At 36.2% G+C, this 23,959-nt stretch overlaps 2 protein-coding genes across 6 annotated transcripts in view; one reads left to right on the forward strand and one right to left on the reverse strand.

Moving 5' to 3' along the window:
- Positions 1-449: 449 nt before the first annotated feature.
- Positions 450-9,107, reverse strand: LOC124154457. Of its 2 annotated transcripts, none has more exons than XM_046528205.1 (6): positions 8,804-9,107; positions 8,648-8,724; positions 8,436-8,563; positions 5,013-5,148; positions 4,803-4,928; positions 450-731 (listed from the first exon to the last, which is right to left on the reverse strand). In XM_046528205.1, exons 1-6 carry the CDS (start codon positions 8,862-8,864, stop codon positions 609-611), a joined length of 651 nt encoding a protein of 216 aa, XP_046384161.1. In that variant the 5' UTR covers positions 8,865-9,107; the 3' UTR covers positions 450-608. The 2 variants fall into 2 exon arrangements, with proteins under 2 accessions (XP_046384161.1, XP_046384160.1); XM_046528204.1 differs by having other exon boundaries at positions 8,792-9,107.
- A 96-nt stretch (positions 9,108-9,203) lies between these two features.
- Positions 9,204-23,959, forward strand: part of LOC124154455 (YLP motif-containing protein 1-like) — a 68,453-nt gene continuing 53,697 nt past the window's right edge. For all 4 annotated transcript variants that reach the window (XM_046528197.1, XM_046528199.1, XM_046528198.1 and 1 more), the window contains exons 1-2: positions 9,204-9,439; positions 19,325-19,511. In XM_046528197.1, the coding sequence (XP_046384153.1) occupies positions 19,332-19,511 (180 nt within the window). In that variant the 5' untranslated portion in view covers positions 9,204-9,439; positions 19,325-19,331. The remainder of the gene's footprint in view (positions 9,440-19,324; positions 19,512-23,959) is intronic.

The raw sequence follows: 23,959 nt of genomic DNA on the forward strand, positions 1-23,959 counted from the left end.
GTTCGGAAAAGATGAGTGTACACAAAGTATACCTTGAGCAGCATTGTATGGCAATATAAAACCTTCATAAAATATGATTGCAGAAACTGGAGGCAGGGAAAATTCCTGCCCTTAACTTAAGTGCAATGGACAACTGACACCACAGTCATCCACTTCAATGAAGGTCACAGCTAGCAAGGGAGCAACATTGTTAATCCTCCACAGTCAAGCACCCTTTGTGTATTGTAACAACACTTACTGTCATAATTCCATAATTTTAGAATAGGGAAGTGCACTGAGGGTGCATACTGCGAATCCAAAGAGGACTTCATCGGTTAGGGTGCCCAGCACAAAATTGGGGATCAAAGGTCAGAAATTTATTAAATTAAATTTTCATAACTCCTTTATGAATAGTAATTCAGTCGCATTATAAAAACTAAAGAGCAATGAAATGAATGCAATAGAAAATGTACAACTTTGAAATATAATTTACTCATTCACTCATTACATTTTGAATTCATCACATCATCCCATACCTCTTGAATGCTGAAGTACCATTGACAGAAATGTTCCTTCCACTTTTGACCATCTTGCACTGCATAAAATGACTAATAAAACGTGTTAGTCATTCAATCACCATTCTCCTCACTCTTTGGTGGAGTCTCCTTCTTTCCAATGGTCACTATGAAATCTTGCTGTTGCGCTTGATACTCTGCTTCCAGGTCCTTTGTTTTGGTTTGCTGGAACTGAATCTGGTAAACATATTGTGCATTACATTCATGTCATAAATGTAAAGAAATATGTAGGCCTTTGAACTAATCTAAAAAATTGAGGAAATTTTTCTGAACTAGGGAGGTAGTAATACACAGCCAATGCACGTACAACGTTGGATTCAGTGTGTCTGCTATTGGGAGAGGAGGGCTATCATTCTTTGAGAAAATGGAGGTTTATCCTAAAAAAATTTACCATTGAGTAAAGTGCCCTGAGGTTGCCAACCAGGTGAGAGAGTCCATTATGTTCGACATTTTGAGGTGCATCACTTTCCTTGTCCTCGGGGAATGATGCTGGTGGTGCTGTGGGGTTGACTTGTGTTTATAACCCTTTCTTTGCCCAGGTGACTTCTCTTTTGCTGGCATTTCTGCAAGTCACCTTTCCATCTTTTTGAAGCCATTCAGTACTGGTCACCAAGAGTTGCTCAGTACAAATCGGGAGTCTTGATTGAAATAGTTGACAATAGACTACCAATGTTTTGAGCTCAATAGGGTTCTCACTCATACAAGTTGGCTACGGATTATGGGAGTAATTTTGGGTAATGGATTGCGTTGATCTCTTTTAGTATCCAAGATATTTTCCCAAAAATGGTGGATACATAAGGAAGGTATGCTATGTCCAGTGGTTTCTCCTTAACTTCCTTGGACTTTGGGTCAGGTGGTTGAATGGTCCTCTAAATGGCCTTCTTTACATATTCCAGGTTCATGCTATCTTCATCTGAAATAGTTATTGCTCAGTGAAAGAGAAGGGACATCATGGCCCATCTTTGGGCAAGGTGGTGGTGGCTAACACCATGCAAGTAAAGATCTGCGTTGACTTACAATAAACTCAGTGGCAAGTCTGCCATCCAGTTATTTATGCACTAAGATGTCAAGGAATGGAAGCCAGCGGTTATCTTCCTCTTCCATTGCAAAGGTTATGCTGGGGAATTCTAGAGGCAATTCATATCTGATTGGAGAAGTGGAATTTCAACCGATACACCTGATTTGCAATGAGCAACTTTGACAACCAGCACTGAATGGCTTCAAAAAGAAGAAAAGTAGACTCACAGAACATTCACACCAATGAGAAGAAACCTCGGCAAAGAAAGTGATATAAATACAAGGCAACAACAAGGTACCAGTGTCGTTCCATAAATACGAGGAATGTGATGTATGTACCTCAAAACATAGGACATAATGGACTCTCTCACCCAGATGGAAACCTCAGAGCACTTTATTCAGTATGTTTGCAAGGAAAGCACTAGATTATTCTCAACATTTCCCATATTTCATCTCTATTAAGAATAAGTAGTAAAGGTCAATGCAAAATGGTTCATTTACTGCCATAGAATTCCTTAATGAATATTTAAACTTAAAAAAATATAATTAGACTTATTAAAAAAATTGTCTACCATAACCAGTAACTCATTTTGTGCAAAGCTGCTGCAGCTGAAGATATTCCACCTCTCTATTGGTAACCAGCACGCCTCCCAGCGTTACTAGCGAAGGATAGTACCCAGACATGTGGGAAACTTAGAACTTGGAATTCATGGTCACATGGCAGGATTTTTAGGTGAAGGAACAAAGCAGGTATGGTGATGGTATACATATATTAGAGCAAATATGTATTGGGAAAAAAACAATTTCCATACACTGCCCATGGGATCACCTTATACCCCACTCCACAACATTGATCATTATGGGGGTCTGTGCATGTGCAGACCAAAAATATCGCGTGAATGCATACCCCAGCAAAAAGGAATGCACCAAGAGGATTAAAAGTTAAGTGATTCGATTTGATTAGAATTTTTGTGAAGTGTAAAATCCTGTGAGTTATGTTTTCACCTTGACTGCATTCAAAGATGTTCCTATCCGGCAGGATGTCCAACCACAGAAATTGTATGATGTAATGTAACAAATGGTAATGGGAAAATAACGCAAAGGATGCATTGGACACAACCAATAGTAGCACTATGGGCCTTAAGACCATAAGATGCACCTATGAACACATTTTGGTTGCAATCCATGCAACCGTATGGAAATGCATAGCAGACAGACATCCTCTTTTATATATTTAGATGAATTTTTGATATTGGATTTTTAAAGCCCATGCATTGATATAACTACCAAAAATGCAAGAAATGGGGATTCAATAGAGGTTGATTTTTGTAATCAGGTTAATTTCTATGCACAATACATCAGTTGAAATATTTAGTACATACATATAAGAGTTCATGGGCAACAAACAAACTGCATATTTGGCACTCATTTTGAATATCTATGCTCATAAATAATAATCAACGTAAATATGTAGTGCAAATTGTGACCTAAGATTTTTGTACAGCAGACTGTGTGCCCTTAATCCTTCAGCTATGGGTGCCACGTCTTCCAATGTATGCAGAAATATTCGGAGGAAGTCAGCTACTCAATTGGTGGCAGAGCAGACATAAAAAAGTCCCTTTAATAAACCCTTCCCTACCAAGGTTTTCTTTATGCCTAGCAATTAAATGATGGATTATTGAAAATTAAAATTACTGAATAAAATTTTTAAATATGTGTATTTCTATAAAACAAATACGTAAATTACACACTGTTTCACAATGCTCTCTTTCATTCAATATCAGACACCAAGGAAATCTGTTTTTATTTGCCCACTTCTGAAGACTAAAAGGATAAATATAAAAAACAACTGGAAGAAAGTTTTATAGCTCATGAGTCATGACCAAGGAAGCTCTTGGTAATTATTAGTTTAATTTGACACCATGCACCAATGACACTAATATTAATCCAAATTGGTTGAAGCTCTTCTATGCAAGTGATTTCTCAACATCTTGTCTCCTGAGTGTATTGAGAGAATAATGGAAGGACCGGCTAGTACCTCAAGTGAATGGAATGCAGCTCCTATAGAGCGAGAGAGTGGTCCAGTTCAGTGGCGCAGCGAGGGGGGGGGTTTGGGGGATTAAACCCCCCCCCCCCCCCCCAGAGCTCAGGAGAATTTTTTAAATTTAATCCATTTTACTTAATTGGATTGGTATCACTAATAGAATAGTGTAAGGATTAATAAAGTATACCACAGAAAGCCGTAAAACTCGCCATTTTGAACCGTTTATCTAAAGATTCCGCAATTTATTAATCTCGCACATACCGCTTATCCTGGTGGGTATTCCATACCCTCACACACCCTGTATTAGTTGCACCTAAACCACCCCCAGCCTTAATTCCTAGGACACCAATTAGCATAGCATAGACAGCCCCTGGTCCAGTTAGCATAAGAAGGAAGGTTTGCCAATTGCACCTTTTATAGATAGAGAGAGTAGGGGCAATAGAGATAGGAAGAGGCTGTATGAGAAGAGAGTCGAACATGCGTGTTTTACCCCCAGTTACGCATTCATAAGTACGATTACGTTCCACTGCAGCTTTAGTGCTAACTCAACTGCATACACCAACTATAATAGGAGAGATACCCAGGGGCAGTCTGGCCAGGTTGGCTGGTCGGCGATCGCCGAGGGCCCTGCGCTTATGGGGCCCCCACAAACGCTCGTGTCCATCCTGAAGTGTGCATGAAAGGTGTAATCAAGAAAGACTCTGAATATTTGAATCAAAGTTTTTTTTGCTATTATAAAATTCTAAGATCTCTTTCATTTGCTTCATTTACAACACATCCAGTGAAAAAAGGTCATATAAAAATAAATAAAATAAAAGAGTCAGAAGAATAAAGAGAACCTGATTCTTTTTTGAAAGGGTTATTCGTAAAGCTTATTTTAGAGTTTCATTTTAGATATTTATTGTTAAATTTTTAAGCTGTGAAATCCTCACTTTTTACAGTATTTTTTCTGACAAAATTACTATTTTCATTAACTTTTATTTCGTTTTTAAGAGCCAGAATAGTGTAAAAATCCATTTCCGGACATGGAATTACCAAAAATTTTTCGGATGAGGGCCCAATCACAAGCCCAGCCAAGGGCCCCCATTCACCCCAGACCGCCCCAGGACATACCCTCTACATGGAAAAATATCTAGCTCTTTATTCTAAGAATTAAATTACATATCTATTTTCCATTGAGGAATTACCTTTTCTAGCACAGAATTTAATGCCTCGCAGAGTGTAGTGCTGCTAAGCTCAGAGTCAGCTAGGTAGGATACTTCCACAGTCGCGGTAACCAGCTTTTCGATGTACTCCACGAACCCCTGCATTTCCTGTGCATTTAATATTAAATTAAAAACCTAACAGTTTAGTAGGCTATTAATAATATGTATGTATAATTAGAATTTTTCACTCACAAAGAGATCCTTCTTGCTGCCTTCAAGTTTTGCCCTTGCAGAGACCATTTCAGTCCATAGCTCCTCTTGAATAACCTCTGAATCCTTGAAAAGGGTTATGCGGTCCATGAGTAGTAAAATATTTTCTATTGCCTTCCTGTGAAATTAAGATAACCTCTTTTAAGAAAATAGAAATTCAGTATGCCCACCAGTCATTTTCATTATTGGATGACTATAAAACAATTTGTTGGTTGAAGTCATTCAGCTACATATAATGGCAACTTCACAAAGAGTGAAGCCAAAAAGTTGCTTATCTTGGGAAGGATCTCAAGCATTGCACTCCATTGAAACACTTGGGAAGTCATGCAACCTTAAAATTTCATTTATCAGCTCATATGACTCAGATTGAACCAGTGGCGCAGCTAGGGGGAGGGGGGGGGGAGGTTTTGGGCTATAAACCCCCCTCCCAGAGCACAAAGAAATTTTTAAGTTTAATCCATTTTACTTAATTGGATTGATATTACTGATAGAATAGTGTAAGGATTAATAAAATATCCCTCAGAAAGCCATAAAACTCACCATTTTGAACCTTTTATATTAAAATTCCACTATTTATTAATCTCCCACCTACTGCTAATCCTGGTGGGTATTCTAAACCCCTACACACCCCGGTATTAGTTGCACCTAACCACCCCCCCCCCCCCACCTTAATTCCTAGCTGCACCCCTGGATTTAACAGTAATTTTGGATTTTAGAATACTGAGGCAATATCAGACTGTAAAGCACTTTCCTCTTATTCAAAAGCTGGTAGTTTTCACATTCAAAATATATAAGTAGCATCGGTCTGACTTCAATTCTGTGCACTGAGTGTGGCAATCGTCATTTCATAGAAGTGAGTTTGGTGCTTGAAATGCTGTATATGTCTGAATACAGTCCCCCCTTTTTTTCCCAAAATGCCTGTGGTAAAAGTAAAGGGGAGGACTATATTCAAACGCATTTTTTTTAACTTTCCCCAAAACTGAAGCCTCAAAATTAGGGGGGTGGGGACTATATTCAGAGGGGGACTATATTCAGAGAAATACGGTATTTCAAATTCAAACTGTATCTTCCAACATATCTCCTTGAACAACCCTGTGTCCTTGATCGTATCGGCTTTAAGCAATCATATTTATGAAACATTGCATCTGCATTTAATCATACTGTTGCACCAAACATTAGCCTAACTACCTGCAGAGTACACTCAGTCAACAAAGGCTATATAACAGTACATGGAAAAAGGCACAGGAATGGTAAAACCCTGTGTGTACTGTTTCTTCATTCTATGTATGCATGATGTGAGCAGATGGCTATGTATCTCAGGCGTTTCTAGTTTGGCCTTTATAAAAGCCTTGAGAACATTCTAGAACCGTGGTCTCTAAGATTTTTTCCCGGCACCACACAATATAGCACCATCAGACACATAAAGTAGCTGCCATAAGAATGGAATTGGTCCAGCAGTCTCCATGCAGAGGATTGGGATTGCAGTAGTTGTCAGATGTTAGTTTCTAAAGACCTGAAGCAAATACTAAGATAGAGGGCTCAAATTAAATCATTTAGCCAAATTACTTGCAAGTGAACTTGCAGCCATGAAGGCATCATAAATTTCCAGAAAAAGATATCTGATGGATGTAAGATGAAGATTCATCACTGACGCAGGAATGAAGAATAGGGCATCATTTTTGTCAGCGCATTCTGCAAATAGGAGTTATGGGGTGATTTAAAAAAATGTTAACTTAACAGAAGAGATAAGGAGGAATTCGGAACTTTTGCATTTAACTACAGCCATCATTTATCACTACAGATTGCTTCTTCCCTTTGAAAGATGAAAAAAAAGGATTGCTAGCTTCAAATGTACCCATGCATTTATTAAAATTGATTGTTTCTGGCTTTACTTTGTGAAAATCCATTCTTAATAATAAAATGTTATTGTACTTTTCCACACGATTTAATTAATACGACCGGTTTCGTCACAGAGGCGACATCATCAGGTACAGAAACCATTATAATAAGTTATTTTGTTCTTGTTAATATAACTGTTATTATAATGGTTTCTGTACCTGATGACGTCGCCTCTGCGACTAAACCGGTCGTATTAATTAAATCGTGTGGAAAAGTACAATAATGTTTCATTATTAAGAATGAATTTATTGATAATTAGAATGCATCATTGTTACATTATTTAATGGTTCATCTACAAATAGGAAGAAATATCAAATTACAACAATTTTTCTTCAATTAAATAAGAATCTTTAATGAGACAAATAGTGCACACTATAAAATTATTCCATACATTTCATTCTCTCTTTGTCCTCAACCCGATTCTCGCAAAGAATTTTTCTAGTGTCCCATCAGCTTTGCTACAGCAATTATGTCAATGGTTGTAAAGACCTTTCCAAGTAATACTCTTGAATCAAATAGCATAGGAACCAGCTCATAAACTTCCTGGTGCATGAGGAAATATTAATTTTTATACATGAACATAATTTGAATTAACTTATTGGAACAGAGTAAAAACAGCCTTTTCTCCGGTCCTTCTCCATCTCTGTTCCCATCATTGACTACATAATGTTGTTCTGATGGTGTTTACATCATATTTATAGCCATTACATTGTGCCAAATTTGTTTAAAGTGAGGTGATTTAATAAAATTCATTAGTCGATTTATATTGATTTTAAGGCAAATCCATTTCTACTTTTGTATTTCACTGTTTTCGTATTTTCTTTGCTTAAATTCTCATAACTATAACCCTGATAACAGTTTTGCTATCTTTTTAGAGATTAGTTGTGACCAGAAACAGGGGTGGAATAGGAAAGGAGGCAGGGGGATAATGGGAATGCCACCCCCACGTAATTCCAGAAAATACTGTTATCCTTGAGGTGGCTCTCCGGCGTGAATTTTTATTTCATATTTAAAGATAATTCAAGAGAATTAAAAAGCCGCCTGTCTAAGCTTTTGACAGAGTTGTCTAAGCTAAAGAGAAAACTATCGATCGACATTAGACAGTGGTAATCTGTGCAAAGGGAGGAATTATTCAGTAAAGTATGTCCTCAAGTTACAATTTTATGTCACTTACATGCAAAAATGATCACAATTTGGGCATCCATTCAGTTTGAAAACATAACTACGTACTTGCAGTGGCGGATCTTTGGGGGGGGGGGTTAAAGGGGGTTATAGCCCTCCCCTTGAATATCCACTTCACACTAGATAGAATGGTAATTTTTGTTCGGACCCCCATCTACTGCTGGGGGTTTACTCCTTACTTAGCCACTCCCTTTTCCCTACCCTGGATCCGCTACTGTTTACTTGTACTGATGGATACCCACATAGAGCATCTGTAACCAACGATCAACTCAATCATGAAAATCATGAACTTCATAGGGAAAATCAACTTTAATTTACCAATACCTATAATTTTCATGATGCTTCACTAATATAGCTCCACTAAGAACCAGGAGTTGATTCACTGATGCAGCAGTGACTGAGGAGGCGTTCTGAATCAATGCTTTATCCGACATGGACTGCACCAATTTGGGCTAAAATTACACGAAAAGAAAACCTTATGAAACGACCCTGAAATATTGTACCTTCAAAGAGTAACCTCATTGGATTACATGTACCTCTTCCAGTGATTCAGTGGCTGCTTTAACGGAAAAACCTAAAGAGGCTCCAAACATGGCAGGCAAAATCCTATTACCTAAGAATGAAACTCATTACATCTTGTAACGCTATCCTCGTAGATTTACAGCTAAAATAGTACGTACCGAAATATTTACATTTAGGCGAAGAAATGGGCAGTTGCCGGAGTAAACACCTCTTTATACATAAAGAAATCATATCGCCTGTACAAAAAACTGTCTAGAATGAAGCTTTACAAAATTATGCCAACGACATCAGAAGAAAAATTTTAGATTTGGAAGAAATATCGGACACCAATCTAAAAGAAGTTTCAGGGTAACCTAATACACTCAGCAGGAAGTACATTGCACTAAATCTTGAATCAAAGCCCTAACCACAGCCATGAAAACAAGAATAATTCAGTAAAATGGTATCACAGAATTAACCGGGTTTATATTATAAAAATATAAACAAACAATTATGACCGGAAACGGAACCACGAAAATTCGGCTTATGTTTGTCTTTTTCGATAGTAACGCCATCGTGTAAGAATTGTAGTGCGTCGTTTATGAGCAAAAGAAAGATAATGTTCGGCGAAAGAGTTGTATGAAAGATTATATTGGTAATTTTATCGTCATCAGATTATTGCAGGTGTTCAAATTCTCAGGGTTAGTGAGGAAAATTCAACTTTCGAGCGCATTACACCAAGGAAGCGAGAAATATTCCCCGCTGGGGTAGGAGGCGTATTGCCAGTGATGGCCGTCGTTGATCTTCTTATTTGAGAGTTCATTAAGGTAAGTTTGTGTAAAAGAGAGTGAGTTGGGAGAATTTCTGTTATTGAAGTAGCCGTAGTCGCTATCTTGATCGTTTGATAAGTACTAGGTTATCTTATTAATCAGGCCTTAGTGGTAAATTTAACTTCATCCTTCGTAGTTTGTTTTCCTCTCTCTTATCAAGTAAGGAATTGTTTTAATGGAGTATAATTCTTATGATTTTACGCTCAAATCTCATAAACTGGGGAAAGATGTAATATCTGTACATACCTTTTCTGGTTTCATTTATCATATTCGCTTTCTTCAAGGTTTTATCGATGTAATTCAATTTTACCGGCTATGTCACGACTCTGGGCCATGACGCCAGGATACTTCTTTAATCATGGAAATAATTCGCAGTTTAGCGTCTCTCTGGTTATTGACACAGGGTGTTAATTTATTGTTTATTGGAATGGCGGAAGCTAATTGCAGGCATGATGTTTCAATTTTTATTTCGATTTAAATTCTTGTCGCTTTGTTGTCATTTTCCCTTGGTGGGTCTCGTTGGCAAGTTCTATATTGCCTTGGCTGATTCATTTCGACAGAAATTGGAAGTTATCGATGTTAAAGTGCCTGGTCTGCCGTGCTGAGGTTACTTTCCTCACCCTTCTTGTCTAAGAGTTGGTCACTCAGCAATAGTATATTGAAAGAAATATTGTATTTGAGAGAAAGCTCATCATTGTCTTGAGAGTTTCTGAGCTACCAAATTTTTTATCTTGGGCTCCTGTGCTGTGGTATGAATTATAGTCAAGAGGCTTGCGATGGGCGATAAATCATCTACCTTTTACCATTTGAAGCCAGCCATAGAGAAAATAAAGTTGCAAATGTTTTATATGCTCTTCCTGTTGTAGGAGTTGTTAACGTTTCATGTTAATAACTTTAAATTTATCGCGTATCCAGTGTTTCAGTAATTAGATTCAGTGACTGTAACGTTTTCTGATGATGTCATTTGGTCAATCATTGGCATTGGCAATGCTATATTTTTCTGGGCATACAATGGCTAGGGTATTGTATGCTTCTATAAAAAAATGTGTGGAGAAGAATGCGCTTTGTGGAGCTCAAGAGGCAGCGATTCAGAGTAATTGGTATTTTGCTTTTGCTAGTTGCCAAGCTTACAGTGGCTGCTGCTGTCTTCCAAAACTATTTAATATTATTTTCTCATTAAAAAAATTGCTATTACCAACATTGGTTAGAAATAAGCTGTGAGTTGTTTCGTCTCCAGAATGTCACTTATTGCATATTGTTAACCAAGAAGTACTCCTTGTTACACAGTCTTAAGGCCTGGTTACACGGTGCATTAACACGTAAAAGTTAATGTACGTTTGCATTAATGATTGGTGGACCGGAATGGAACATGCACGAATGCATGAACCAAATTATAATAGGGTCTATTTTCTGTGCTTGTATTTGCACAAGTTGGGTGTTCACACTGTGCATTTTGGCATTCATTATCGCATTCATACATTTAGACATTAACCCGAATGTGTTAATGTATCGCGTAACCAGGCCTTTATTGGATTCTGTATATTGCATTATCACTGATTTTTAGCTCGTTTTTTTCCCACACTTTCTGTCCCTTGCTTTATTTATGTTTTTAGATATGCCTTACTCTTTATTCCATTCTCTCAAGATTAATTTTGCATTCATTTATACAATGGGGCCCATCACATAACTTGTCATTTTCTGAATAAGAGGAGTCTGAAATTGGTGTGAACCCTTAAATGTATGAATGCCTCCTTTTGAATTCCATAAATCCCATCTGTAACTATAACTGGAAGTCAGAATTTTATTTTAGAATACAAATTTTTTGTGTAAATTATTTGCCAAGTATGCAGGCCAGCTTATTTGAATATTTGAAGCAAATCTGCATTGGCCTATTTCTCCTGTGGAAGCAAATACCTTCATGACAAACTTAGTGATCACAGCACTTCAAAGCATTATAAATAGCCCTGTATTTGGTTGACTTTCAAATGTGATACTTTGATCATGTGTGAATATGCAGTCAGAAGCAGCCAATGGGCTTTATCTTCTCATACTAATGTAGTATTTTAAGAATTTTTTTTACAATTGACCTTTGCAAAGGTGGAAAAATTGTAAATTTGGACATATTGTTTTAAAAGACAGATGATTCAACCTATGACATGTGGTGTGTAGGAAACCCTTTTCTATGGATTGATACCCAAATTCGCAAATGCAAACATTCCATTTAAATATTACCCTATAGGGTGTTTGGTGGGGAAAACTAGGCAGCTGCAAGATTTGAACCTGTGCCACCTGCTTCATTACTCACACACTACCTCTGCTCCTATCGATCTTTACCCAAAAATTTCCTTTGGATGGAATGGATTCTGAAACCATCTGCTCATCAGCTGGTCATCTTTTCAGTCAAGCCTATTGTGGCACAGCAAAATGCTTTACTCAATTCTAGTTGATCTTCAGAGCGTTGGAAACAAGAAGATTCAAATGAGACGTCAACTGACAGTCGTAACTGAAATATTTGAGAGAAAGATTTAAATCGAGTGTAAAATGCTAAGTTGAATAGGGTTGTTCACCATATTTTTTTTATTTAAGAAATCGAAAGATGGTGCTTCAGAAGGAGCAGTGACAATAATATTATGCTATTTTCTTCATTGTACATGTTTAGAGAAGGCTTTAAACAGTGACAAATTTTACGTTACGCCAAAAAGCCCTACTTCCATCTTGAATTTATGTGTGACGTCACAAGCCTGTAGATGCCCTACTGCAGTGTTATTTAAGTGGCTCAGCAGGGTTATTCCACTTTTTTTTAAAGATCTCCTGCGTCTGCCGCCAGATCAGTGTTTAAAGAAAATCCAATTTTATCCTTTAATAAGAGTAATAATAAGCAAAATTACCCTTACTTGTACATATTTATTGCTCATCATATCATAAATAGCACTACAACGTACACATTTCACGAGCTGTCTTTTTGATACTTATAATCAGTATATTCCGAATCAACTGATTCAATGAAAAACTTGACTCACAATAAATATAAAACACTAATAAAACATGATAATCGGTTTTCCAATCACTCTGCACACACTAAAAGAATTTTCACTCCTTGAAGTTCGAAAGGATTCTCCACACCTCACTTCCCACTCATCACTAACGACTTAGAATCAGTTTACGTTATTTCACATTGACATTTCGAGGACAATGAAATGAATAGGCTGAAACAAATTGCTAAACCGGTTATTGTAACATCAAAAAACTTCGAATTTCACTATTACTCTTACCCGTGCACTTACCGTAACCAAAATATGACCAAAACAAACAACAGCGCAACGAAATTCGTGAAATGTAAACACTGTTGAATGCTCAAAATGAATAGGTAATAAAATCAAACGGAACTTAGAAGCGAACAAACGATTGAAAATTAATATGCGTTCGATGTATCCCTAAAGTACAACTAGCTCAAATATGAAACATATCCCCTTGGCAATAGTTAGATACCTTAGATCGAAATGTATAGGGTTGATTGAACTAGCATGGAAGAAATAAATAATTTCGTCAAAGGTGTTACATTCACAACTCACTTCACTCTTTACTTCATCGTCTATATGCAATCATTCACTTAGGGGTACATTACGGGCACAAATTGTGTTCACTTGCACTAGAGGCACAATGAAAGTTCACTACACGAAGTTTCCAAGCAAATGCAGCTATACAAAACTTTCAATTCCTGTCAACGCTACATACGTTGCCTGCCTAACTTGAAGAATGGATTTCATGTCGCCTTGATCCATCCCGAAGTTTCATGCACAACATAGGCCATTTCAAAATAAGGAATAACCTTGGCAAATGTCCAGTCGGCATGCAGAGTGCTCAGCTTGGCATCGAGGGTACAGGCCAGCCGTACAGGCTTGTTTCGTCATCACCTCTATTTCAAGATGGCCGACCGTTTTTGGCGGCGTTTAAAATTGTTCGAATTTTGATTGCTAATAATTCCATCATTACTTTTTCAACGCATCTGTCATTCATCCCAATCAAAATCAAATTACATCAGAAGTGATATACATTCGTTTTTTTAGACCGTTCTGATAGGCTTGAACAACCCTATTCGTTTCAAGCAATGGGGTTCATCAATGTTCCTAGAAGTATATTTTAAATCTTACAACTTAACATAGTATAGGATTTCTGAACTTGATAGCCTCCTAATGGGCAGAATGAAATATAAACTGAATTGGCTGTAAAATTATTTTGGAGCCATCTACATTTGGGAAGTGCTTGTGTGTACGGTAAACTATTGATAATATGAAGTCATCGGGGCTGAAAAATTGGCACTTCCTAATGTTAAATTACTTACTTGCCATTTTGAACATTATTGCATGTTATCTATGAAATTATTCTTCAATATATGCTTGCACCATGGATTCAAAGGCATAAATTGGCGTAAAATAAATTTTTCGCCTTGTATAATCCACGTCGCCTTAATTCCCACATATGTACTTTTAAAACATATAAAAAGCATTCATAGTCTCTTGATATGTAAATGAAATTTCAAAACCAATGTTTGGGCACAAAAAATATATAGGTACTCTTAAGGGTTCATTCCTATTCATGAAAACATGATGCCTCAGAGACGAAAATTTTGTAAGACCAGAGTTGACAACATGGTGACATTGCAGCCAAGTCCCACGCCTGTCTTACAATTAGTGCCATAAATACTCGCACGCCCATTGCCTAACTAAGGCCCTGTGCTAGACTGCACCCTGTTGACTGGGAGATGCATTAAGATCTTTGCTACCAAAGAATATTTTCAAGTGAAGGGAACTGCATTTTTCATGTTGAGAAGCAAAAATATGATCATAAATTTCATCTGGCCATGGATCACCTGAAGTTTTCTGGTTTAGATGCTGGAAAATCAATTCTTTTGTTTGTTTCTGTTCTTCTTATCGTGTTCCTCATATCCCTTGTTGACTACTGTCAGTAATCGGGAGTGCCTTTCCTTATGAGAGCAATCAACTACCTGTGCTTCATGTAGAACTGTAGAATTCCCAAAAATTGTGCCTCATATGACCATGTAACAAAAAGGGTCGACATAGTTGGGGTGTCACTGAAGGTATTAGAATTGTATGAGTACAATCCCATTCCGCCACATTTGTCCTTTGTCTGCCATCAATTGTTCTGTACATGTAATTTTTCATCATCCAGTCTTTCGATCCAATCTAATTTCAGTGAGAAAATACACAAAATTAAGCAAACTGATGTTGTAAATAAATCGGTAGTAATAATTTTTTTCCTAACTTTTTCCCCTTGCCCATAAAAATGAATGTTTCTAATTCCTTGGGATTGAGATTTTGCAATTTCGAAAAGTTTCTTGGGATTCATGTTTATTTGCATGAAACCTTGCATGGTAGTTGTGTGTCAACAACACAAATGCTCCATATTCCATTTAGGTTTAGATTTTTGCAATTATTATGAGTGGTGAAGAAAACAATTACAAATTGTGGTGTTTCAACTTCCATGATATTAATAATTTAATTGTTCTTACATATGTATGTGATGGTAATGTCTATTATTTTTTCAAATGTGAAGTGGAAATTTTTTAATAGAATGATATTATTGGACTTGCGCATAGTTTTATGTGAAGAGTGTAATTAGGATTGGAACTTTAAGAACTGAGGAAAATAAAAGAAAAGGTGGCTGCATCACTAGCAAATTTAAATTAAGAATTTGCATTTCACAGTCTCTTCTCTTAGACCATGTTAGTTTTACCCATTTTTTATGTTGTTTCAGAGTGATTGGTTGTAAAGCAAAATTCTCCTATTGTCAACCGAATCAGCTTTCCAGATAAAATATTTGTTGCATTTTGGATTTTCCTATTTGTGTTAAAAGTATCAGTACGGGTTGTAATTGCCGTGAATGTATTTGTTAAGTGAATGTCATCTAAAATGGTCTGGTATATTCACTCAGGGGTTGGCAACATCATCATTTCTCCGGGCCTAGTGTGCAAGCTAGTATTGATAGAGTTGGATGCAACTGCCTGATTTGTTAGAGATATTTGACAATTTATGCATATGCCATTCGTGCACTAAATGTGAGAATTGCACTCTATATAGCCACTCATTATTAATAATAAAAGCTCATTGTTTTGTGGGGTAGCTGAAACTTTCAGGCCAAATGTGGGCTACAGGTTTCTGCTCCCTTTATTAGTTGAAAGGAATGCCTTGGGAATTGATGACTTTGCCAACCTAAAGTTAAATTGTTGCCTGTTATTTGGTTGTTTTCCCTGAAATGTGGTTAACTCAGTGTCATTATTTAAATTCATTCCATAGAAATGCCTTTGTTACTGTGAAATGTACCCTGTAATGGGGAACATGCATGAAATTTGATCATCATGCTAGTTTGTCTCATTGAATAGAAAATTTTATCACGAATCCAAATATATCAGCCAAAACTCTCCTAGTACTCCACAAACGTCAATAAATGCTAATTAAAAATGCTCAAATATTGCTTGAAGTTAGGTGACCTGAAACGCCTTCTAACGTCATCGCACGGTACACCATTCACTTCGCTAAGAGAGAAGAGTGGTAGAGTCTTCAATGCAAGATATCAAAGTAAAAATCTTCGTCGAGCTTTGTAGTAGTTCCTAAAAGGACAAATCGACTTAAGAGGATTTAAGAAAGCACAATACCTCAGTTTACTTTTGCTCGACTTCCTTATGGTGGCTGATTTTCTGAAAAACAGTGATTGCTTCGTCACTAGCGCGATGTGGGAGTAAAATAAGGCAGGTAAATAATTATGGGATCAATGAAAATTATTTTACAAACGTTTTTGAATATTTATTTATTGTCCATTGAGATTTAATATATCCATTGCTAGCTGAAAATCTATCTTGTGTATTTACTTGGTTACCTACCATGCGGAACATAGATAGTCTTCGCTAATCGACCGGAGTTGAGATCCTAATGATCGTGAAAAGGTAGAAAAAAGTATTCGATGGACACAGAAATAAGTTAAAAATACTATTTACTCTGTACTCAATTTCTGTTTTTGAAAAGAAACCCACTGCAGAGACGAGGCGAAATTTTAGATTTTGCATTGACATTCAGCTAATTTTATGGGCACCAAGGTGAAATGAGTGATACATCCTAAATTTGGTGGCCATCCGAAAAATAGTTGCGATTTGATAAAACCCTACGGTAACCCTGATTCAAGAGTGTACTTATGTTGGGAAACAACCTGTTGACAATGTAAATAAAGTATTTAACTCCATTCCATAGGTCATCAACCACTTTCTTCTCTTATTTTTGTCCTTTGGGGCACAAGCAAAAATCCTCTCCGGCAAGAAAATAGAGGTACTTGAGTGGCGGGGTAGTAAACACGATATATATGGTTTTCACACGTTTGTCTTTTGAATATCAATGCTGCAATACACTTATTTCACTAACCAAATAATATGGGTGTCCAACGTAGATCACAAGCTGCAACCAACTTATTTTCATTTAATCTTTCCAAATCTCCCCAAACAATCCCCTTTATTTGTTTCAACAAAGCCTTGCCAACTTAAAATATGCACAGTCTGCATTTTGACGCCAAAATAGCCATCATTTTTGCCTAATTTGCATTTGAGCCCTCGTAGATTGATTTTCTATCCACTTCCTCAGTCTATCATCAGTGGATACCGTGCCAAGACGTCACACTCTGATGATGTCGTGTTTTCAAGCAGCCGATGAAGGTCTATTTTTAAAGACTCATAACTCAGCTAAAAAGCATTATTCATCTGCGAAATTTTCGGCGAGTACATTTGAGGCAGGGAGCTTCTAATTCAAGTACTTTTAAAAAATTATGCATGTTCCCCATTACCTGTCCAGTGGTATTTTTGTCCCTTCTTTCCTATCTATCCTAACTTGGGGACTGTCTGGCTTGATTGGCTGGCCTACAATTTCTTAGAGCCATTGGCTGGTTGCTACTCAGTGACTTCTGTGTGACCACTGTAGGATCTCAAAATTGCATTCATTATTGAAATGAAAAGTCCCTATTTTTTCCTGTAGAGGGTCCTCAGTGATACCTGACTGCCTCTGTCGTAACTCTAACCCTCTCGAAACCTAGTGTAATATTATGAACTTGGTGTTAACCTGGTGAATTATATTGTTGAATTGCTCTTGGGGTGGCTACCAGGTGTAGTGTTAGGCCTAAGCCAGCATTTTGATGGCTGACTGACATCATCCTCAGGGCATTGAAGGCTGGGTCATGATTCTGTCTGGTTATTAAGTCACTCATCTGTGAGTCAGGCTCTGAGTTTGTGATTGGCTAGTTTCTATATTCTTTTAGTCTGAATCATCTTCATTTGCTTTATCACTGGTTTCCATTCTTGACTGATAGTTGGCCTTGTGTTGCAGTTAAAGATTTTGTCTGCCATACTTTTTTTGATGGTCTCCTCGGCTGATCTCAATTTCTGTTGGATCTGCTTGGAAACCATCGACTGCTGCCCATCAGAAACTGTTTATATATCCAAGCACTAGTGTTATGTAAACCAATCATAATATGGCACTCAATCAATTGAGGTCACTGGCAGTCAACCATGGGAATGTAGGCTGTGGATGAGCATCTCATTTGGTGGTGTACTCAAAGGCAATTCTCCACTACTGTTCTTCTTTCCTTCCTGTGAATTAGAAATCATGAAATTGTTGTTGTGAACATTTTTGTCAGGGAAGCAATGTTCAAATATTAATCCCCAATGATACTCATGGAAAGTTTTTCAGTTTAAGTATTAACCCTCACAGCCAAGCAATTTTCTTTATCGAGGAATATACTTAGTCATTTTTTTTTTAGTGTTTTCTGTAGTCATTTATGCTGCTGAAACATGGAATCTGAGGATTTAGGAACAAGTAAAGACTGTATGTTTGATATGTGAATAAGGAGGGAAATGGATTTGAAGTGGAGAGAAAGAAAAAATAAGGAGGTGTTGGCCATACTGGGCGAGGAAAGGAAACTTCTAGATGTGAAATGGTAGAGACCAAAGGGTTAGATGAAGGGAGTAGTAAATGGTGAATAGTGAATGGTTGTCCATTATTCTTCTATTTTGGCTTTTCTTCCATCACTGAGATGATTATTTTTCTATGTTGTAATATTACAGATACTATTGTATGTATCATATTTGAGTTCCGTTGTACTTCCATTAGGCCAGGAAACTATAACTTGTAGCAGCTACTACCTCTGTCCTCTGGATTTGATAAGTGTAAAAAAATACTTCCTTTACTCCAAAGTGCTCACATTGGAGGATCCTTAAATTTATTGTTGCATTTTCTGCTACCTGCTGGTACTATATTATTGAGAATGGGTTTATGAAACGTGCTGATTGCCTGTTGGTTGAAATATTTATATTTTTTTTCGTTTCACTGCAGCCTCATTTGTAATCTTGCTCTAGTAAAGTCCTACATCCATTTTAACTTTGATTCGTGCTGTTAATCTATTTCATGGTTTTAAATTTATTCAGTTATTTTGGTTTATTTTAAAATTTAGGTATTATTCAGTTATTTAAAGTATATCTTGTTCATGGGTTAACAGAATATAATGATTAATATTTCCAACCCAGCTTTCTTTTATATTCCCATAATTTATTTATTTTGGCATCTGTTTGGCTCTGCAAATTACATGTCTTTAACGCCATAGTTCCTATTTAGTTCAAATTCAACTGTTTATTCACTGCTGAAATTTAGACTACTCTCTGAAATAAACATTTATCTTAATTTCAATACTCTGATTCGCTTCAATTCACCTCTTCCATGACTGTAGCCTAAAGTTGTTGTCGCAATTTCAAACTATTTCGAGTCATTTGTTGGTTTCACCACCTTATGAAGATCATTGAAACTATTCCATATTTCACATTCACAAACAAAGGTTCAAGATGCAGTCGTGGAACCAGTGGGGAGGTGCAGCTGGTGGTGGTGCTGGGGTCTATAACTATCAAAGCACCACTGCTCCGGCTGCAGGTACTCCAGCAGCTCCCACCGCTGACATGCAGAGCTACAACTCAAGCTACCAGTACTACAGTGCTCCAGGAGCTGCTGCTGATGCCTCCCAAGTGGTATTTAAGCTTACCCTTTTCAATGCCTTGTGCATCACTCATTATAAGTAACACTTTTGGGTGTGAAGCTGTGTGTGGCAGACTCACCTTCTATATATTTAGGCATGTTATTTTTCTATCCAAGGAAATACATATGAGGGGTTTGGAAGCGAAGGGGTACAGGTGATTTTTATAAACAGAGTTAGGTACCGTTAATTGTTGGAAGAAATGTACAAAAACTTGGTTGCCAAGGGTTACAAGTGAGTCCATGTTCTGTCCTGATATCGAGTGGAAAATCATATGCACTAAATAAATATTTAATTGATCTCCTTTGTTTCCTTTGCCTAATTTCTGTACCTAACTTTGTTTAGAGAAAAGAAATCACTTGTACCCCTTGGCTTCTCACCCACTTATATATCATTTGTGCTGATAGAGCATAGAAATAGGACTTGGAATTATTAATTTGCCCATAAATATATGTTAATAATTCTAAATGGTTCATGTAAGATTCAACTGTTCATTACTGATAAAACTTAATGTATTTGTATTTGCGGATTGTCCGGTGTTAACCCTTTTAGTGGCAGTACCTTCTAAGTTTGGTGTTTTGATTAAGTCTTTGCCACTTTTAGGTAATGTGGTGTTCCACGAGTGTTTTGAGCTAATCAAGTTCAAATGCATTCTTAAATTTACATCAAGTCTGCAATTAATTCTGAAGTATCCATTTGAAATTGAAATTATTGAAAAAGGAAATTTGTTTTTGCAGTTGCGATGGTTAAAATGTTATAGTCCAATAAATAGTTTGAATATTTGAGCAGATGGATTTGGCCCCTTATGAATCAAAATTGAGTAGACATTTTATTGTTAGCTATAAAGGGGTTAACATATGCCTTTCAGGTATGCAAAATTTTGTAATAGTTTATATCTTTTGTGTTTTGTCTGTTCCTGTTAGTATTTTTTATTAGTGCAATATGGTTGTCCTTGGCCTTGTGGCTTTTCTGTAATGAACATAACCAGAATAAAGGAATTTGTATGTCAGCTTATCTTCGATGGGAGACCTAAGCCATGAGACAAAATCCTTAAATGATGGAACTGGCTGGAAACATTAGCTACGATATTGTGCTCTGTTATTATAGCTTGTTGTTTCATTGTTAGTTTTCACTTTATGAATAGGGTATTGATGTTGAATTTTCTATCTTACTGGTTATAAAGAATTCAAAATTAGAAAATCTTGACCCAATGTGCTTATGCTGACCCTATGCCAACTACTGTATGTTATTTGATGATAACTCTCCATTCATTAGACAGACAAACTGAAGTTATTATAATCTTTTGGAAGCGACAATACGCTACTTGTATATTGAGTGTAAATGTAAAATTTGTTATTTTATATCACATTGTTAAAGTTTAGACACTTTGAGTGAAATGAATATCAGTGGCAGGATTTTTTTCTTCAATTTTTTCACTGATCAGCTTGAAAAGAGGTAACTTTTGAGTGCTATTTGAGCTTGATGGTTGAAAGATTTATCATCATTTATAATTCATCCAATTCTTCCATATTTTGTGGAGTGATTCTATGTCAGTTTAACCCATTTAATTCGAAGTATGGTAATACCATATAAATTTCAAATATTTTAATGAATTAGCAGTAAAACAGACTCAAATATGGGGGAATATCGATTTCATTCATTTTATTATTTTTAGTTTGCCATTAGAAGCATTGCATACGTACACAACATTGGGAATTCCCCGGATCAAATGAGTCGATATTTCTTTTTTTCCAGATCTCTTTTATTTTTGCAAAGGATTTTTTTAATTATAACACAAGCATATTAATTACACCAAATAGTGCTTAACTTTGTTTTATTCATGAAATATATGAAAGCAATCAGTATGTAAATGAATATTGCACTTTTGGCACACATTGTATGGCTGCTACAAACTCCGCATCTTCGTTGTGAATTTTTTCGTCACAAACAACATTACGGCCAACCTTATCCTTCCTAACTGCATTTGACAAACTATTTATTCCATCATGTCCCATATTACAGCACTTTTTAGCAGGGGCGCAGCCAAAAATTAAGGCTAGGGGGAGTTTTAAGGGCAACTAATACTTTGGGGTGTTGGGGTATTGCATACCCGCCAGGGAAAGTGGGAGCTCCGGGGGCCCTCCTCAAGAAAATTTTTAAGATTAATGGTTCAAAATGGCGAGTTTTACGGCTTTCTGAGGGATATTTGATTAATCCTAAGACATTGATATAAGTAATACTATTCCATTAAGTAAAATGGATTAAATTTAAAAATTTCTCTGAGCTCTTGGGAGGGGGGGTTTGCGTTATCATCAGGTGACCTGGTGATAACACTAGATGTTGAAACCCGGGTCGTACTATTTAAAATAAAGTGTGGAATAAAACAAAGTTATTTTATTTCATTCAACAATGAAACAATTCCACAGAATAACGCCTGAGACCGTGTCTTACATTTGAAATTAATGTGGAACTTCTTTTTTTGAAAGACTGTTTTATTTAACTGATGGAAAAACAATGTGAATTTGTTATTGAAGAATTTTGATTGATAAATTTATCTAGAGCCATCATGATTTTTTATAATGTAATAATGTCATAATCTATTTAATCCATCATAGGGTTGGACCAGAATTGTAACCCTTGTCATTGGTTTGTATTTATTTACAAAATGAATGCAGTACAAAAATTTTGTCTTCAAATGGCAGAACTATTTATAAAAATTGTTTTAAATGCCAGACTTAGCTTTTTCTTGCCAGTCTTGACAAATTTTGCTTCAGCAGTTCTGTTTCAACTAAATTCTTCAATATTCATGCATCTTTGATCAAGTAATTTGTGTATTAATTTAAATAAATGAAATGTAATTACAGAAATACCATATTTCTTTGATTATAGTTCCCCTCCTAAGTATGGGGATTCTATTTTGAAAATAATAATACATTATTTGTACCTTCGAATTCTACATCATATCACTGTATACAAATCATGAAGATCATTATTTTTTTACTGAGTTTATGAGGTGTTAATCAGTCTTCTCCTCTCTCATTGGTGACACTTTAAAAAAATCAAATATTGGCCTTGAGAAGATTCTTGCCACTCTTTCATGTGGTCATTGGCCACATGTACCTCGAACATTCTTTCCCCACTTTTCATCTTGCAGAATAATTCTCTGTAATTTTCCTCCATATTTTTTGTTTCTTTATAATCCAATCTTCCCAAGAGTTTGAGCTAAAGGGAGGACAGTACTAAGAACAAAATGCTATGTAGTATTTTTATATTTAATTGAGTGGTAGGAACTTTTATATCTATGCAAACATACTTCTGTTTTATGAATATTTTCACATCTGCCATAGACTTGACATTTTTTGGTGATATATCAATGTGTCATATTGTGTCATGCATTGTATTTAGGATAAACTGGAATCTTAGATGCCTGATGGTGTTGAATTTAATGAAGACTTAAAATATGAAACTAGAGATTAAAAGCTTTAAATGTGATATCAATATACTTTCTTCAGTTCTTTTATGATTATGTTTCAACCATATGTGTCAGGCCCAAGCTTAAATGTTTTACTTCAGTCTGACTTTCTAGGCTATGGAGTAAAAAAAGCTCCTCTCTGTCATTACGTTGCAAAGATTACCGAAGTACTGGATTCACCAATGGAATGTTTTTGTTCCTTTTCTTCAGTGCAAAGTTTGTCAGTGGTGTTATCCTTGGAATATCAGTGTGAAGTATAAGAATCCTGATAAAATTGGTACCATGATGATCATTAGTTATCTCCAGGGCTTTATTCTGCTTTCTCTTCATTCTGAGAATAAAAAAAATCAACTTCTAGCATTGAAAATGTTTCAATCTTACATCAACGCTATTCCTGGTATCATTGTTCGTATGTATTCTTATGTTGTTTGCCAACTTTTAATCTTGCACAATAGTTCTCTTTTTTTCCCTCTTCATCATTTTTGTCTGTCTCTCTAGTAATCCCTAAAAATCGATTGAATGATGGCTGTAGTAAAATATGTCACGAAGAGAAATCATTGTGTGTAAACATACTAAGTATTTTTCACATTAAAAAATAGTTAGTGGCAGGGTTTAGAGCAGCAATACTCTAAATATCATTGAAAGTGACTGTAGGAATAATCTAAGAAAGAAACTATTGTTTTAATTTGGGTTAGTACGTTTGCTTTATGACGATAGTAATGATGCTGTAATGTCGAAGGAAATTGAAATTCGAATGTAAATGACTAAATGTGATGAGTGAAGCAAGTATAATGACTAAATGAATTAATTATGTTCGGATACTTGTGGTTTTCGGTGTGGCCCTGTGATGTGTTGGGGTCCATAGACAACTGTCTACTTTCCCTTTGTTGGCTTGTTATAAAGCATTTTGCCTCTATATATCACACAAAGCTACAGATTTATTTTATGGAATTTATTTTATTTACTTTAAA

The sequence above is a fragment of the Ischnura elegans genome, chromosome 2, assembly GCF_921293095.1.
Source record: "Ischnura elegans chromosome 2, ioIscEleg1.1, whole genome shotgun sequence".
Classification (NCBI taxonomy): Eukaryota; Metazoa; Arthropoda; class Insecta; order Odonata; family Coenagrionidae; genus Ischnura; species Ischnura elegans.

Excerpts from the sequence above, each read along its gene's own strand:
- LOC124154457 (XM_046528204.1), bottom strand. The coding sequence starts at position 8,864 with ATGATTTCTTTATGTATAAAGAGGTGTTTACTCCGGCAACTGCCCATT. Across the intron at positions 8,564-8,647 it reads CCACTGAATCACTGGAAGAG|CCCAAATTGGTGCAGTCCAT; the intron begins GTACATGTAATC and ends GTGTAATTTTAG. Across the intron at positions 5,149-8,435 it reads AAGCATCATGAAAATTATAG|GAAGGCAATAGAAAATATTT; the intron begins GTATTGGTAAAT and ends TTAATTTCACAG.